Source organism: Geotrypetes seraphini, chromosome 15 (genome assembly GCF_902459505.1).
Source record: "Geotrypetes seraphini chromosome 15, aGeoSer1.1, whole genome shotgun sequence".
NCBI lineage: Eukaryota > Metazoa > Chordata > Amphibia > Gymnophiona > Dermophiidae > Geotrypetes > Geotrypetes seraphini.
Window position 1 is genome coordinate 39,856,062 of NC_047098.1, and position 15,251 is coordinate 39,871,312.

At 45.0% G+C, this 15,251-nt stretch overlaps 1 protein-coding gene across 2 annotated transcripts in view; it reads right to left on the reverse strand.

Annotated features, from left to right (window-relative positions):
- Positions 1 to 1,022: 1,022 nt before the first annotated feature.
- LOC117349427 (multidrug and toxin extrusion protein 2-like) overlaps positions 1,023 to 15,251 on the reverse strand; it is a 50,897-nt gene continuing 36,668 nt past the window's right edge. Inside the window, exons 14-17 of one of the 2 annotated variants that reach the window (XM_033922890.1) lie at positions 5,320 to 5,452; positions 4,806 to 4,900; positions 3,750 to 3,798; positions 1,023 to 2,651 (exon numbers count right to left, since the gene is read on the reverse strand). In XM_033922890.1, coding sequence (XP_033778781.1) covers positions 2,434 to 2,651; positions 3,750 to 3,798; positions 4,806 to 4,900; positions 5,320 to 5,452 — 495 coding nt within the window. In that variant the 3' untranslated portion in view covers positions 1,023 to 2,433. The remainder of the gene's footprint in view (positions 2,652 to 3,749; positions 3,799 to 4,805; positions 4,901 to 5,319; positions 5,453 to 15,251) is intronic. The other variant, XM_033922889.1, reaches the window with a different exon arrangement.

A 15,251-nucleotide genomic window follows, 5' to 3' on the forward strand; every position in this document is an offset into this window, starting at 1 on the left:
TACCACAGGACCGTGAAGTTCTATGTGGTTTACAATGATTAAAAATGTTACAGATTGAGGAGAACAGAGTTAAAGTCTAGAGATCAGTTATTTTGGGAAAGATTGTGCAAATCAGCTACCTAAGTACTTTAGGAACAGAAGATATGTTTTTAGGTGTCTCCTAAATTCCCCATAAGTATTAGCAAGCATGAGTAATTGCTTCAGATCTTTACCCCATAATGCTCCCTGATACGAGAAAAAGATGTTGATGATGTCTTTTTAAATTTACATCCTCTAACCGGAGGAGAAACAAAATTCAAGTTTGAGCTTCTCTTATAACTATTGGTTGAAAAAGAGAAAACATAAGAACATAAGCAGTGCCTCTACTGGGTCAGACCCGAGGTCCATCGTGCCCAGCAGTCCGCTCACAGTCCAGGACCTGTGCAGTAGCCCTCTATCTATACCCCTCTATCCCTTTTTCCAGCAGGAAATTGTCCAATCCTTTCTTGAACTCCAGTAACGTACTCTGTCCTATTACATCTTCTGGAAGCGCATTCCAGGTGTCCACCACACGCTGGATAAAGAAAAACTTCCTAGCATTCGTTCTGAATCTGTCTCCTTCCAACTTTTCCGAATGCCCTCTTGTTCTTTTATGTTTTGAAAGTTTGAAGAATCTGCCCCTCTCTACTCTCTCTATGCCCTTCATGATCTTGTAGGTCTCTATCATGTCTCCTCTGAGTCTCCGCTTTTCCAGAAAAGGTCAGTTATATATTTGGGGGCTAGACCAAATAGTACAAACATCCAAACTTAAACTTCACACGTGCCTCCATTGGCAGCCAATGCAGGATTCGGTAGGAAGGAATTACATGATCGAACTTCTTCAACCCCAAAATCAGCCTGACCGCCGTATATCAAATCATCCCTCTCCCTTGTATCCTATATTTATTCATAAGTAAAAGAAATCATAAAATAATCCCACCCCCACCCCACCCTGGACGTATATGAACCAAAGGAAAAAAAAAAAAAAAGAGTTGGCTTCTGTTCCTGGCTTGTGGTGTTTATAAGAGGTGGCCTTCCCCAGGATATGTCACAGTTTGTTCTATCTTGCCAGTTTCCAAGTTTTATTAAAATTTGTTATCCTGCTTATCAGATTTCTAAGTGGCTTACAGTAAACAAAATTTATAAAAATGGAGGGATATACAAACAAGTCATTAGCTGATGGTATAAATATACATTTAGACATTATAGACTGACTAAGAAGGTAGAAGGGGAGAAATACAATATTGAATAGGACACAAAGACATAGCATTTAACAACCATAAGATCAGCTATATAATCATAAACTTGTTATGAAAATAGACATTTATTGAGCATGCACCTTTACTTTATTTTTTTTTTTTATGAATTTGTGCCTGTTAGCTCGCCATGTATTTTTTTTATTTTATTTTAAAAATCTTTATTCATTTTCAAATCAAACAATAAGTGCACAAAAATATATCATAAGTAATTTCCATATAGCACTATAATATCTAACACATAAAATCTAATAGTGTAAAATCCTCATCCACCCACCCTTCAACATTCTCAAATAAAATAGAATATACTATATTATACAACATATTATAACATATCGTATTAAATTACATCCCAAATCCACCCTCCCCCTTTACTTTTAAATTCTACTAATCTGCTGCTGGAAGGGTAATGATGAGAATGAACTTGAGACTGAAAGCAGCTGTGGCACCAGATTCACAGTGAACTGTTCCATACTGTATCCTCTCAATTACTTGGTGGCATTATTTAATAAAGATTATACTCAGAATATAGAATAGGAAAAAAGTATAACAGTCAGGTGTCAATATTCAGCCAGCAGCAGTGAATGGTTGTTTTTTTTTAGCCACTGTTGGAGTTATTCCTGGATAGTCAATGACAGGCCATGTTCGAGGGGAGGTTGGGGGGGGGGGAGGGAAGAGAAAAGCAGTGCTTGGTCCAAGAGAAGGGATGCCACATCAACCATGTACACTGGTGGGCTGCATGATTAATTATTACATTTTTGGCTGCGATTAGTGTGCAGCCCTATTTATTTTGCAATTAAACCTGAGAAATAGAGTAGCGGAATATTGCATGAGCAAAGACAATCAGCATATTTCGTTTTTCATACAGTACATACTGAAGAACATGAAATAAAACAAGTTTGCAAAAAGTTAAAAAAAAAAAAAAAAAAAGCCCAGCTCTTCCACATGACTCTCCTAGTGGTTTCTGTGCAGGATTGCATCACCAGAGCTCACATACTGTACAGGGCGTCATGGACACCAGCTGAAGAGTCCATCCCAGCTTGCTGAAGTTTAGCATCTGTTCTTTCTGTGTCCAAGCAATGTTTTCGTCTCCTCAGTGGCACAAATGCCACCCTGTGTCTTATTTTTCCTTTGATCGACTTTCAAATCATAGTTCCAGCTACCCGTTGCCAGTCATAAACTTTATCAAAAGTCCTGTCAACAGGGTAATAAAAGCAGCCACCAGAGCGAGAACCCGGCGGAAGATGAGTTGACTGAGCGGTAACATTTGTCCAACTGTTGGAATTGTGCAAGGAGAAAAGGAGTCCTGTAGGGCCATTTGGTCTGTGTGACTTTCTCCAAGGGTAAAGTTCAATTCCTGTTCCACTGCAGAATATACTGTTAAAGAAATATTATTATTGTATTGTTACATCACAGTGAAGCATTTATAGAGAAAAAGTTGCGATATGCCATTATGGGACCAGCAAAAAATGTATCCAAAGACTTACCGGTATTATTTTAAAAATTTGTAGTCCGCTTATAATTAAGTGGATTACAAAAATACATCAAAATTATAAAACAAAGAGATAAAACAAAATCAATACAAAACAAGATGATAAAACATTAAAATCACTGCTTGTTCACTTTCACTAAATATAACATAAATTCTTAAAATGCCTCTACAAAGAAGTTTTCAATAATTTTTTTAACACTCTGTATACTCTTAATTCATTCTCAGCTGTCCAACCATGAGACAGAGATCACACATTCTGTCTGTCATCCGAAGCCGGGAACTATTTAACTCAAATTCTGTTATCTAAAATAGTTGAAATATAAACGCACTAGACTCAACTATGTGGTAAAAGAAGCAACATATGAATACATGAGACTCTTTGGCTAACTTTTATACTGCACCTGAAAGTTATCCTTATACAAATGGAGCTTATGAGGCGAAAGAGTTATTGGACTAGAGACAGAACAGATCTAGGGCATGAGCAGTTCCACAAAATATTGATCCTGCTTTTCATGTTTTGCGAGAGTGATCCAACCACCACCAAAGCATGGGAATGTCCATATCAAATGCAAAAAAAAAAAAATAGCTAGCACACTATCACAGTGTCTCTCAAACTCTCTTGAGCCACTGCATGCTATACTCGGAGCCACAGCTGGAGAGCATCTGGAAATCTGCGGACGTCAATGCGACAATGTCACAAGCATGCATGATGTCATCAGGCTGATGTCCATGCATGCGCAGAGGCCCTCCAGACGGGGTCCTGAGCCACCAGTGGGGAGGGTTCTGGAAAAGAGAGGCGCAGGCGAGAAGAGGAACTGGCTGACTGCCCACAGGACAGTCTCTCACCGCGAAAGGCGCATCCTATAGGCAGTCAGCCGGTGCCACTCCTCCTTGTCGGTGTCTTGCGGCACACAGGGAATCTCGCCGCAGCACACTAGTGTGCTGTGGGACAGAGTTTGCGATACACTGCTGTTATCACGTACCTGAGTGAAAAACTTCAGGGATCACTTTTGACCCTGCCCGAATCTGAGCCTAAAATTAAAAAAACAAAACCATTATCCACAGCCAAAAGAAACTACATTCAGAGCAGCAGTAAAGTTTCAAGTTTAAGTTTCAAGTTTATTAATATATTTGATGAATCGCTTATTAGCATTACTAAGCGATGTACAAAATCAAAATAGAGTATAATAAAAATAAACAAACATTTTAACAATATACTTTCATAGAATACAAACATGAGTCGGGAGGGAAAGAGTAAAAGTTACAATATTCAATTTATGGTAGAAAAAAAGGAAAAACAAGAGGGTAAGGGGTAGTTAAGCCACAGCATGATTTAAAATCTCACTAAAAATTTAAATATTAAAAGCATCTTTAAATAGATAAGATTTTAAAAGTTTTTTGAATATAGTGACGTCTTTTTCAATTCTAATATATTGTGGCAGGGCATTCCACCATTGAGGTCCCATCACAGAGAATATGTCAGAGAATATGTCATTCACCAGACACTATGAGGGGTCTCTATTTATATTCGAGCCACCTTCCAATGTTAGTGCTTTTTTCTCCCCTCCCCATCCAATGGCCATTACCTTCCACTCCTCTTCCTGCCCTCAATGTCCAGCACTGCTATCCTCCACCCTCCCCCAATGACCAGCACTGCTATTTCCCCCCCCCCCCCCCCAACGACATTGCTATCTCTCAACTCCCCTACCCCGATGACCGGCATGCCTATCCTCCACTATCCACCACTCCCTGGCCTAGACCAACATCACACTTACACTCCTCACCCAGTAAGGGTCTAAAATGTTTGTCTCATCTGTTTCTCTCACCTGAGAAATATCCCCTTAAATCTGCACGCTAAGCAAATTGTGTGCATCAATGAGCGTTCAGCTAGCACTTATGCACACAAGCATACACTTGCCTGTGCAAGTGGTAGTATTGCATACATTATGTGCACAATCATGTACATTTAGGCACCAGGTTATAGAATAAGGAAGAATTGTGCTCATAGGGAAAGAGCCAAAAGAGCAAAGTGAATTTACCTCCTCTGAAGCCTTCTTCCAGTTCATGCTTAGCAGAAACATTACATAGAAGGCAGCTTGCAAGAAGACACAGATGATCAGTCCTACCCAGAGACCTGTGAACAGACACCAGAAAGCTTTGCATCATGCTGCCTCCTGGAATATTATACAGCAAATTCTGACAAAATTTAACTCCAAAGTATAAGGTACTTTGCTGTAAAACTAGTGGGCACACCACACAACTTCACAGGGAAAATGCTTTAATATTTGCAATTATAACATGGATGCTCTTCATCTCAAGTGTATTTGAATTGGAAAAGTCCGATTCACTTTGGACAGCATCAACATGACAGTGATGCAAACTATTTCAACTGTCAATCAAAGCAGAAGCTGCCACTGCAAGGCAGTGTGAAAAGATTAATATTCTGTGACCAGCAGCAAAAATGAGGAAGAAATTGAGGCGAAGTTGTGTCACTCACAGCACACTCCGTTATCGATATATCTAGTGAGCCAGATCCAGTTTAGAAATTCCTACCTTTTACTCCGAGCTTTACCACAAACATCAGTGAAATCCCAATGGGAAGACCAATAATATAATATCCACAAGCATTTATGATGGCTCCAATCTTCTGTTTTCCTGCTCCTCTCAGCACGCCTCCACCCACACACTTCAAACAAAAATAAATAGAAAAATTAAGGGAGGCTGCAAGAGAATTTTTCAAGCAGCCTAGTGATCCAGCCAATAAGATAAAGACAATTTAACATATACTCTGTGGTAATAAAATTCATTTGACTTAGATTATTAATATATCATAACCGATTCTCACCACTCCCATAGCACATGCAGTAAGGGAGACAGAAAGCACAGTTACTTACCGTAACAGGTGTTATCCAGGGACAGCAGGCAGATATTCTTGACTGATGGGTGACGGCACCGACGGAGCCCCGGTACGGACAATTTTAGAGTGATTGCATTCTAAGAACTTTAGAAAGTTCTAGCTAGGCCGCACCGCGCGTGCGCGAGTGCCTTCCCGCCCGACAGAGGCGCGCGGTCCCCAGTTAGGATAAGCCAGCTAAGAAGCCAACCCGGGGAGGTGGGAGGGACGCAAGAATATCTGCCTGCTGTCCCTGGATAACACCTGTTACGGTAAGTAACTGTGCTTTATCCCAGGACAAGCAGGCAGCATATTCTTGACTGATGGGTGACCTCCAAGCTAACAAAAAGAGGGATGGAGGGAAGGTTGGCCATTAGGAGAATAAATTTTGTAAAACAGATTGGCCGAAGTGTCCATCCCGTCTGGAGAATGCATCCAGACAATAGTGAGATGTAAAAGTATGAACTGAGGACCAAGTAGCAGCCTTGCAGATTTCCTCAATAGGAGTGGAACGGAGGAAAGCTACAGACGCTGCCATAGCTCTAATCTTGTGGCCCGTGACAGAACCTTCCAGTGTCAGGCCCGACTGAGCATAACAGAAAGAAACGCAAGCAGCAAGCCAATTGGACAGAGTGCGTTTAGATACAGGATGACCCAACTTGTTAGGATCAAAGGACAAAAACAGTTGAGGAGATGATCTGTGAGGTTTGATGCGATCAAGATAGTAAGCCAGAGCATGTTTACAATCCAAGGTATGCAAAGCCTGTTCACCTGAATTAGAATGAGGCTTTGGGAAAAAAACAGGTAGAACGATGGATTGGTTAAGATGAAATTCAGACACAACCTTAGGAAGGAACTTTGGATGTGTACGGAGGACGACCTTATCATGGTGAAAAACAGTGAAAGGTGGATCCGCCACCAGTGCATGGAGCTCACTGACCCTCCTGGCAGAAGTGAGAGCTATTAGAAAGACCACTTTCCAAGTTAGAAATTTAAAATGTGTTGTGGCCAACGGCTCGAAAGGAGGCTTCATTAACGCAGAAAGAACCACATTAAGATCCCATACAACAGGAGGGGCCTTAAGAGGTGGCTTCACATTGAAAAGGCCCTTCATGAACCTTGAAACTAAGGGATGAGCTGAGAGGGGTTTTCCATGAATCGGCTCATGAAAAGCTGCAATGGCACTAAGGTGGACCCTTATCGAAGAGGATTTAAGACCAGAGTCAGATAAGGACAACAGATAGTCCAACACCAGTCCCACTGCTGTAGACATGGGATTATTACATTAAGCACAGTTACTTACCGTAACAGGTGTTATCCAGGGACAGCAGGCAGATATTCTTGACTGATGGGTGACGGCACCGACGGAGCCCCGGTACGGACAATTTTAGAGTGATTGCACTCTAAGAACTTTAGAAAGTTCTAGCTAGGCCGCACCGCGCGTGCGCGAGTGCCTTCCCGCCCGACAGAGGCGCGCGGTCCCCAGTTAGGATAAGCCAGCTAAGAAGCCAACCCGGGGAGGTGGGAGGGACGCAAGAATATCTGCCTGCTGTCCCTGGATAACACCTGTTACGGTAAGTAACTGTGCTTTATCCCAGGACAAGCAGGCAGCATATTCTTGACTGATGGGTGACCTCCAAGCTAACAAAAAGAGGGATGGAGGGAAGGTTGGCCATTATGAAAATAAATTTTGCAAAACAGATTGGCCGAAGTGTCCATCCCGTCTGGAGAATGAATCCAGACAATAATGAGATGTAAAAGTATGAACTGAGGACCAAGTAGCAGCCTTGCAGATTTCCTCAATAGGAGTGGAACGGAGGAAAGCTACAGATGCTGCCATAGCTCTAATTTTGTGGCCCGTGACAGAACCCTCCAGTGTCAGGCCCGACTGAGCATAACAAAAAGAAACGCAAGCAGCAAGCCAATTGGACAGAGTGCGTTTAGATACAGGATGACCCAGCTTGTTAGGATCAAAGGACAAAAACAATTGAGGAGATGATCTGTGAGGTTTGGTGCGATCAAGATAGTAAGCCAGAGCACGTTTACAATCCAAGGAATGCAAAGCCTGTTCACCTGGATTAGAATGAGGCTTTGGGAAAAAAACAGGTAGAACGATGGATTGATTAAGGTGAAACTCAGACACAACCTTAGGAAGGAATTTAGGATGTGTACGAAGGACAACCTTATCATGGTGAAAAACAGTGAAAGGTGGATCAGCCACCAGTGCATGGAGCTCACTGACCCTCCTGGCAGAAGTGAGAGCTATCAGAAAGACCACTTTCCAAGTTAGAAATTTAAAATGCGTTGTGGCCAAAGGCTCGAAAGGAGGCTTCATTAACGCAGAAAGAACCACATTAAGATCCCATACAACAGGAGGGGCCTTAAGAGGTGGTTTTACATTGAAAAGGCCTTTCATGAACCTTGAAACTAAGGGATGAGCTGAGAGGGGTTTTCCATGGATCGGCTCATGAAAAGCTGCAATGGCACTAAGGTGGACCCTTATCGAAGAGGATTTAAGACCAGAGTCAGATAAGGACAAAAGATAGTCCAATACCAATCCCACTGCTGTAGATATGGGATTATGGTGATGTAACAGGCACCAGGAAGAAAACCGAGACCACTTCTGCTGGTAACACTGAAGAGTAGACGGTTTCCTGGAGGCATCAATAATAGAACGGACAGGCTGAGAAAGGAGAGCATGAGGTGCAGTCAGCCCGAGAGATACCAAGCTGTCAGGTGCAGAGACTGTAAGTTGGGATGAAGAAGCGTTTGCTGATTCTGTGTAAGTAGTGAAGGAAACAGAGGAAGAGATATGGGTTCCCTGGAACTGAGTTGAAGTAGAAGGGAAAACCAATGCTGTCTGGGCCACCGTGGAGCGATGAGGATCATGGTGGCTTGTTCCCTCTTGAGCTTGAATAAGGTGCGCAGCATGAGCGGAAGAGGAGGGAATGCATAAAGGAAGAGATTGGTCCAATCCAGAAGAAATGCATCGGGTTCCAGACGGTGAGGAGAGTAAAGTCTGGAGCAAAACCGGGGCAGCTGATGGTTGTGGGGAGCTGCAAAGAGATCCACCTGAGGAGTGCCCCATTGGGAGAAAATGGACTGGAGAGTCGAGGGGTCGAGAGTCCATTCGTGAGGTTGAAGAATTCTGCTGAGATTGTCTGCTAAGCAATTCTGTTCCCCTTGTATGTAGACTGCTTTCAGGAATAGGTGACGAGCAGTCGCCCATGTCCAAATCCTTTGAGCTTCCTGACATAAAGGACGGGATCCCGTCCCTCCTTGTTTGTTGAGGTAATACATTGCAACTTGGTTGTCTGTGCAAATGAGAAGAACCTGAGGAAAGAGGAGATGTTGGAAAGCTTTGAGGGCGTAAAATATCGCTCTGAGTTCCAGGAAATTGATGTGGTGCTTCTTTTCCTGGGTGGTCCAAAACCCCTGAGTTTGGAACTCGTTCAAGTGAGCTCCCCATGCATAGGGGGAGGAATCTGTGGTGATGACTAGTTGATGAGGAGGTAGATGGAACAGTAGACCTCTGGATAGATTTGATGAGTTCAACCACCAAAGAAGCGACTGTCGAAGAGACGAGGTCACAGATATGTGTTGTGAACAAGGATCCGTCGCTTGTGACCACTGAGTCGCTAGGGTCCATTGAGGAGTGCGCAGGTGGAGACGTGCAAAGGGGGTGACATGCACTGTGGATGCCATGTGCCCCAAAAGTACCATCATTTGATTTGCTGAGATGGAAGTTCTCTGGAAAACCTGCTGACAGAGATGAAGGATGGTGTGAAGGCGGTTTGGAGGAAGAAACGCCCTCATTTGAACAGTATCCAGAATGGCTCCAATGAATTGAAGTCGCTGAGTTGGAATGAGGTGTGACTTGGGTAGATTGATCTCGAACCCCAACAGTTGAAGGAAGGAAATGGTCTGATTGGTGGCTATGTGAACGGACTGAGGAGAAGGAGCCTTGATGAGCCAGTCGTCCAGATAAGGGAAGACTTGAAAATTGTGGGAGCGGAGATAAGCTGCGACCACAATCAGACATTTGGTGAATACCCTGGGAGAGGAGGCTAAGCCGAAGGGTAGCACCTTGTATTGGTAATGATGTTGGTTGACAAGAAAGCGAAGGTATTGTCTGGACATCAGATGAATTGGAATGTGAGTATACGCCTCCTTGAGATCGAGGGAACATAGCCAGTCTTCCTGAGAGAGAAGAGGGTATAGGGTGGCAAGAGATAACATCTTGAACTTCTCCTTGACCAGACATTTGTTGAGGTCTCTGAGATCTAATATTGGTCTGAGATCTCCGGTTTTTTTGGGGACAAGAAAGTACCGGGAATAAAATCCCAGGCCTTGCTGGTCTAGAGGAACTGGTTCGATGGCATTGAGAAGGAGGAGGGATTGAACCTCCTGACCCAGAAGGAGGGACTGAGCCTTGTTGGAAGCAGACTCTTTTGGTAGACTTAACGGTGGAGGAGTCTGAAAGTTCAGGGCATATCCGTGAGCGATGATAGCAAGTACCCACTGGTCGGAGGTAATTGCTTCCCATCGAGACAGAAAAACCTGGAGTCGACCTCCTATGGGCTGAGTTTGAAGGCATGAGGGAGGAAGACTGGCAATGTTCTCGAGAAGAGAGTCAAAAGGGCTGTGTAGACTTAGGTTGAACAGCCGGTTTTACAGCAGGCTGTTGTTGTTGACGAGCCTGTTGCTGCTGTTGACGCTGCCTGCGAGGTTGAGGAGGATGAGTCTGAGCTGGGCGAGCAGAAAACCTTCTTTGATAAGAAGGCTGTTGCCTGAATGGACGAGGAGGAGGAGGCTTCTTCTTGTTTTTCAACAAGGAGTCCCACCTAGTCTCATGCGCGGAGAGCTTTTGTGTGGCGGTATCCATGGACTCCCCAAACAGCTCATCCCCAAGACAAGGCGCATTGGCTAGTCGGTCTTGATGGTTTACATCCAGTTCCGAGACCCGTAGCCATGCCAACCTTCTCATTGCTACAGAAATAGCAGTGGCCCGTGACGTCAGTTCAAAAGTATCATAAATGGAACGGACCATAAACTTCCTTAGTTGCAAAAGACTAGAAGTACATTGCTGGAAAGCAGGAAGTTTACGGTCCGGAATGTACTTTTGAAAAGAGGTCACCTGTTGAATGAGATGCTTCAGGTAAAACGAGAAGTGGAATGCGTAATTACCTGAACGGTTGGCCAGCATGGCGTTTTGGTAAAGGCGCTTTCCAAATTTATCCATGGCCTTTCCTTCTCTGCCAGGAGGAACAGAGGCGTAAACACTGGCACCTACAGACTTCTTCAGGGTTGATTCCACCAACAAGGATTCATGGGGAAGTTGTTGCTTATCAAACCCTGGAATTGGAATGACTTTATAAAGAGATTCCAATTTTCTTGGGGCTCCCGGGATGGTTAAGGGAGTTTCCAAGTTCTTATAGAAAGTTTCCCTCAAGATATCATGGAGGGGCAACTTTAAGAACTCCTTAGGAGGATGATCAAAGTCCAAGGCATCTAAGAATGCCTTGGACTTTTTAGAATCAGACTCCAAAGGAATTGAAAGGGTGTCTGACATTTCCCTTAAAAATTTGGTAAATGAGGAGTGCTCTGGCTTAGTAGCAGGGTCTTGCACCGATACATCCTCCTCTTCAGATGAATAATCTTCCTCGGTACCGAGGTGATCATCCGAGTCATCCCACAAGTCAGGGTCCCGTACCGATTGGAGACGGCCCTGAGAAAGTGGAGTCGAGGTGCCAACATGTTTAGTCTTGCGTACCGATTTCCCCGAACGGTTGGAGACGGTACCAGGAGAGTGTAGAACGGTACGGGGCTCAGAGAACGGTACCGGTTCAGAAGTGTCCGGAGCAGAATGTCGTTTCGGCTCCGCTGAAAGAATAGGCATGGACATGGATTTGTGCGGTGCCGACAAAGTCGATGTCAATAAAAGGGGTTGATCGACGGTCGGCACCGAAGGCTCACTGGGTACCGACACTGGAGGATTCGGTGTCAACAGAGCCGGGAGCAAATGTTGTAGTTGCTGTTTAAGCTGGACCTGGAGGATAGAGGCAATGCGCTCATCCAACGTAGGTCCCGATTGCACCGGTACCGGTCTTTTCTTGCTCGGTACCTTCGGTGCCGCTCGACGCTCGGGTGAAGTCGATGCCGATGACGAGGCAGTGACTTCAATGGGAGCGGAGCGTTTACGGGGCCGGCGCTCAGTCTGCAGGACTTGGCTCACTGCATGCTCGACTGGTGGCCCTAGGACAGTAGGGGAAGGCTTCTTAGCCGGCTTACCTACAGGGACCGACGTCGGCGATGTATCTGTCGGTGCCGAGACAGTCGGTGTCGATTTGGAGGAAGTTGCCGATGTCGATACTGGTGCAACTTCCATGTCGGTGCCGAACAGAATTCGTTGTTGAATTTGTCGGTTTTTTAAAGTTCTTTTTTGTAAAGAACTACAGCGGGTGCAGGTGTCAGCCCTATGGTCCGGACCCAGACACTGAAGGCACCACTTGTGCGGGTCGGAGAGAGATATAGGGCGCGCACACCGCTGACACTTTTTGAAACCCGGTGACGGGGGCATGAAGGGAAAAACCGCTGTAGCAAAATCGAAGCCGGAGGCTTCGATGGTGCCAACAGGCCCCGCCGGGGTAGTCAATAAAAAGTGAAAAAAATAAAACAATTTTTTTTTTTTTTTTTTTACAAACGGTAAAAGAACAAGAAAGAAAGAAAATGAAGAGAAAAATACGCGCGAGCGGGAAGGCAAGTGAACAGTTAAGGAAAAAACTTCCAACAGCCGTTGGAAACACGCGTCTTCTTAGCTCCGCGGAATTAAGAAAACTGGGGACCGCGCGCCTCTGTCGGGCGGGAAGGCACTCGCGCACGCGCGGTGCGGCCTAGCTAGAACTTTCTAAAGTTCTTAGAGTGCAATCACTCTAAAATTGTCCGTACCGGGGCTCCGTCGGTGCCGTCACCCATCAGTCAAGAATATGCTGCCTGCTTGTCCTGGGATAACATTACATTACATTCGGGATTTCTATTCCGCCATTACCTTGCGGTTCAAGGCGGATTACAAAAGGTTAGTTTAAGGACAGGATTACAATGAATTACAGAATTACAGAATTACAGAGTTAGAGAATTATAGAATTACAGAGTTACATAATTACAGAATTACATAATTACATGAATTATAATGAATAGCTAGATAGGTTAGATGTAGATCTTAAGGGCTTTTAGAGGTCGTGTTGTTATTGCTGTTTTAGGAATTTCTTGAAAAGTGTGGTTTTTATTTCTTTTCTGAACGTCTTATAGTCTGGGGTTGTCATCAGAAGGTTGGATTATGGTGATGTAACAGGCACCAGGAAGAAAACCGAGACCACTTTTGTTGGTAACATTGAAGAGTAGGCGGTTTCCTGGAGGCATCAATAATAGAACGGACAGGCTGAGAAAGGAGAGCATGAGCTGAAGTCAGCCCGAGAGATACCAAGCTGTCAGGTGCAGAGACTGTAAGTTGGGATGAAGAAGCATTTGCTGATGCTGTGTAAGTAGTGAAGGAAACAGAGGAAGAGGTATGGGTTCCCTGGAACTGAGTTGAAGCAGAAGGGAAAACCAATGCTGTCTGGGCCACCGTGGAGCGATGAGAATCATGGTGGCTTGTTCCCTCTTGAGCTTGAATAAAGTGCGCAGCATGAGCGGAAGAGGAGGGAATGCATAAAGGAAGAGATTGGTCCAATCCAGGAGAAATGCATCGGGTTCCAGACGGTGAGGAGAGTAAAGTCTGGAGCAAAACAGGGGCAGTTGATGGTTGTGGGGAGCTTCAAAAAGATCCACTTGAGGTGTGCCCCATTGAGAGAAAATGGACTGGAGAGTCGAGGGGTCGAGAGTCCATTCGTGAGGTTGAAGAATTCTGCTGAGATTGTCTGCTAAGCAATTCTGTTTCCCTTGGATGTAGACTGCTTTCAGGAATAGGTGACGAGTAGTCGCCCAGGTCCAAATCCTTTGAGCTTCCTGACACAAGGGACGTCCCTCCTTGTTTGTTGATGTAGTACATTGCAACTTGGTTGTCTGTGCAAATGAGAAGAACCTGAGGAAAAAGAAGATGTTGAAAAGCTTTGAGGGCGTAAAACATCGCTCTGAGTTCCAGGAAATTGATGTGGTGTTTCTTTTCCTGGGTGGTCCAAAACCCCTGAGTTTGGAACTCGTTCAAGTGAGCTCCCCATGCATAGGGGGAGGAATCCGTGGTGATGACCAGTTGATGAGGAGGTAGATGGAACAGCAGACCTCTGGATAGATTTGAGGATGTCAACCACCAAAGAAGCGACTGTCGAAGAGACGAGGTCACAGATATGAGTTGTGAACAAGGATTCGTCGCTTGGGACCACTGGGTCGCTAAGGTCCATTGAGGAGTACGCAGGTGGAGACGTGCGAAGGGTGTGACATGTACTGTGGAGGCCATGTATCCCAAGAGCACCATCATGTGATTTGCAGAGATGGAAGTTTGCTGGAACACCTGCTGACAGAGATGAAGGATGGTGTGAAGGCAGTTTGGAGGAAGAAACGCCCTCATCCGAATAGTATCCAGAATGGCTCCAATGAATTGAAGTCGCTGAGTTGGAATGAGGTGCGACTTGGGTAGATTGATTTCGAACCCCAACAGTCGAAGGAAGTAAATGGTCTGATTGGTGGCTATGTGAACGGACTGAGGAGAAGGAGCCTTGATGAGCCAGTCGTCCAGATAAGGGAAGACTTGAAAGTTGTGGGAGCGGAGATAAGCTGCGACCACAATCAGACATTTGGTGAATACCCTGGGAGAGGAGGCTAGGCCGAAGGGTAGCACCTTGTATTGGTAATGATGTTGGTTGACAAGAAAGCGAAGATATTGTCTGGACATCAGATGAATTGGAATGTGAGTATACGCCTCCTTGAGATCGAGGGAACATAGCCAGTCTTCCTGAGAGAGAAGAGGGTATAGGGTGGCAAGAGATAACATCTTGAACTTCTCCTTGACCAGACATTTGTTGAGATCTAATATTGGTCTGAGATCTCCGGTCTTTTTGGGTACAAGAAAGTACCGGGAATAAAATCCCAGGCCTTGCTGGTCTAGAGGAACTGGTTCGATGGCATTGAGAAGAAGGAGGGATTGAACCTCCTGAGCGAGGAGGAGGGACTGAGCCTTGTTGGAAGCAGACTCTTTTGGCAGACTTAACGGTGGAGGAGTCTGAAAGTTTAGGGAGTAGCCGTGAGCGATGATAGCAAGTACCCACTGGTCGAAGGTGATTGCTTCCCAGCGAGACAGAAAAACCTGTAGTCGACCTCCTATGGGCTGAGGTAGAGGACACGAGGGAGGAAGACTGGCAATGTCCTGGAGAAGAGAGTCAAAAGGGCTGTGTCGGCTTAGGTTGAGTAGCCGGCTTTACAGTAGGCTGTTGTTGCTGACGGGCCTGTTGCTGCTGTTGACGCTGTCTGTGAGGTTGAGGGGGATGAGGCTGAGCCGGTCGAGCAGAAAACCTCCTTTGATATGAAGATTGTTGCCTGAATGGACGAGGAGGAGGAGGTTTCTTCTTGTTTTTCAACAAGGTGTCCCACCTAGTTTCAT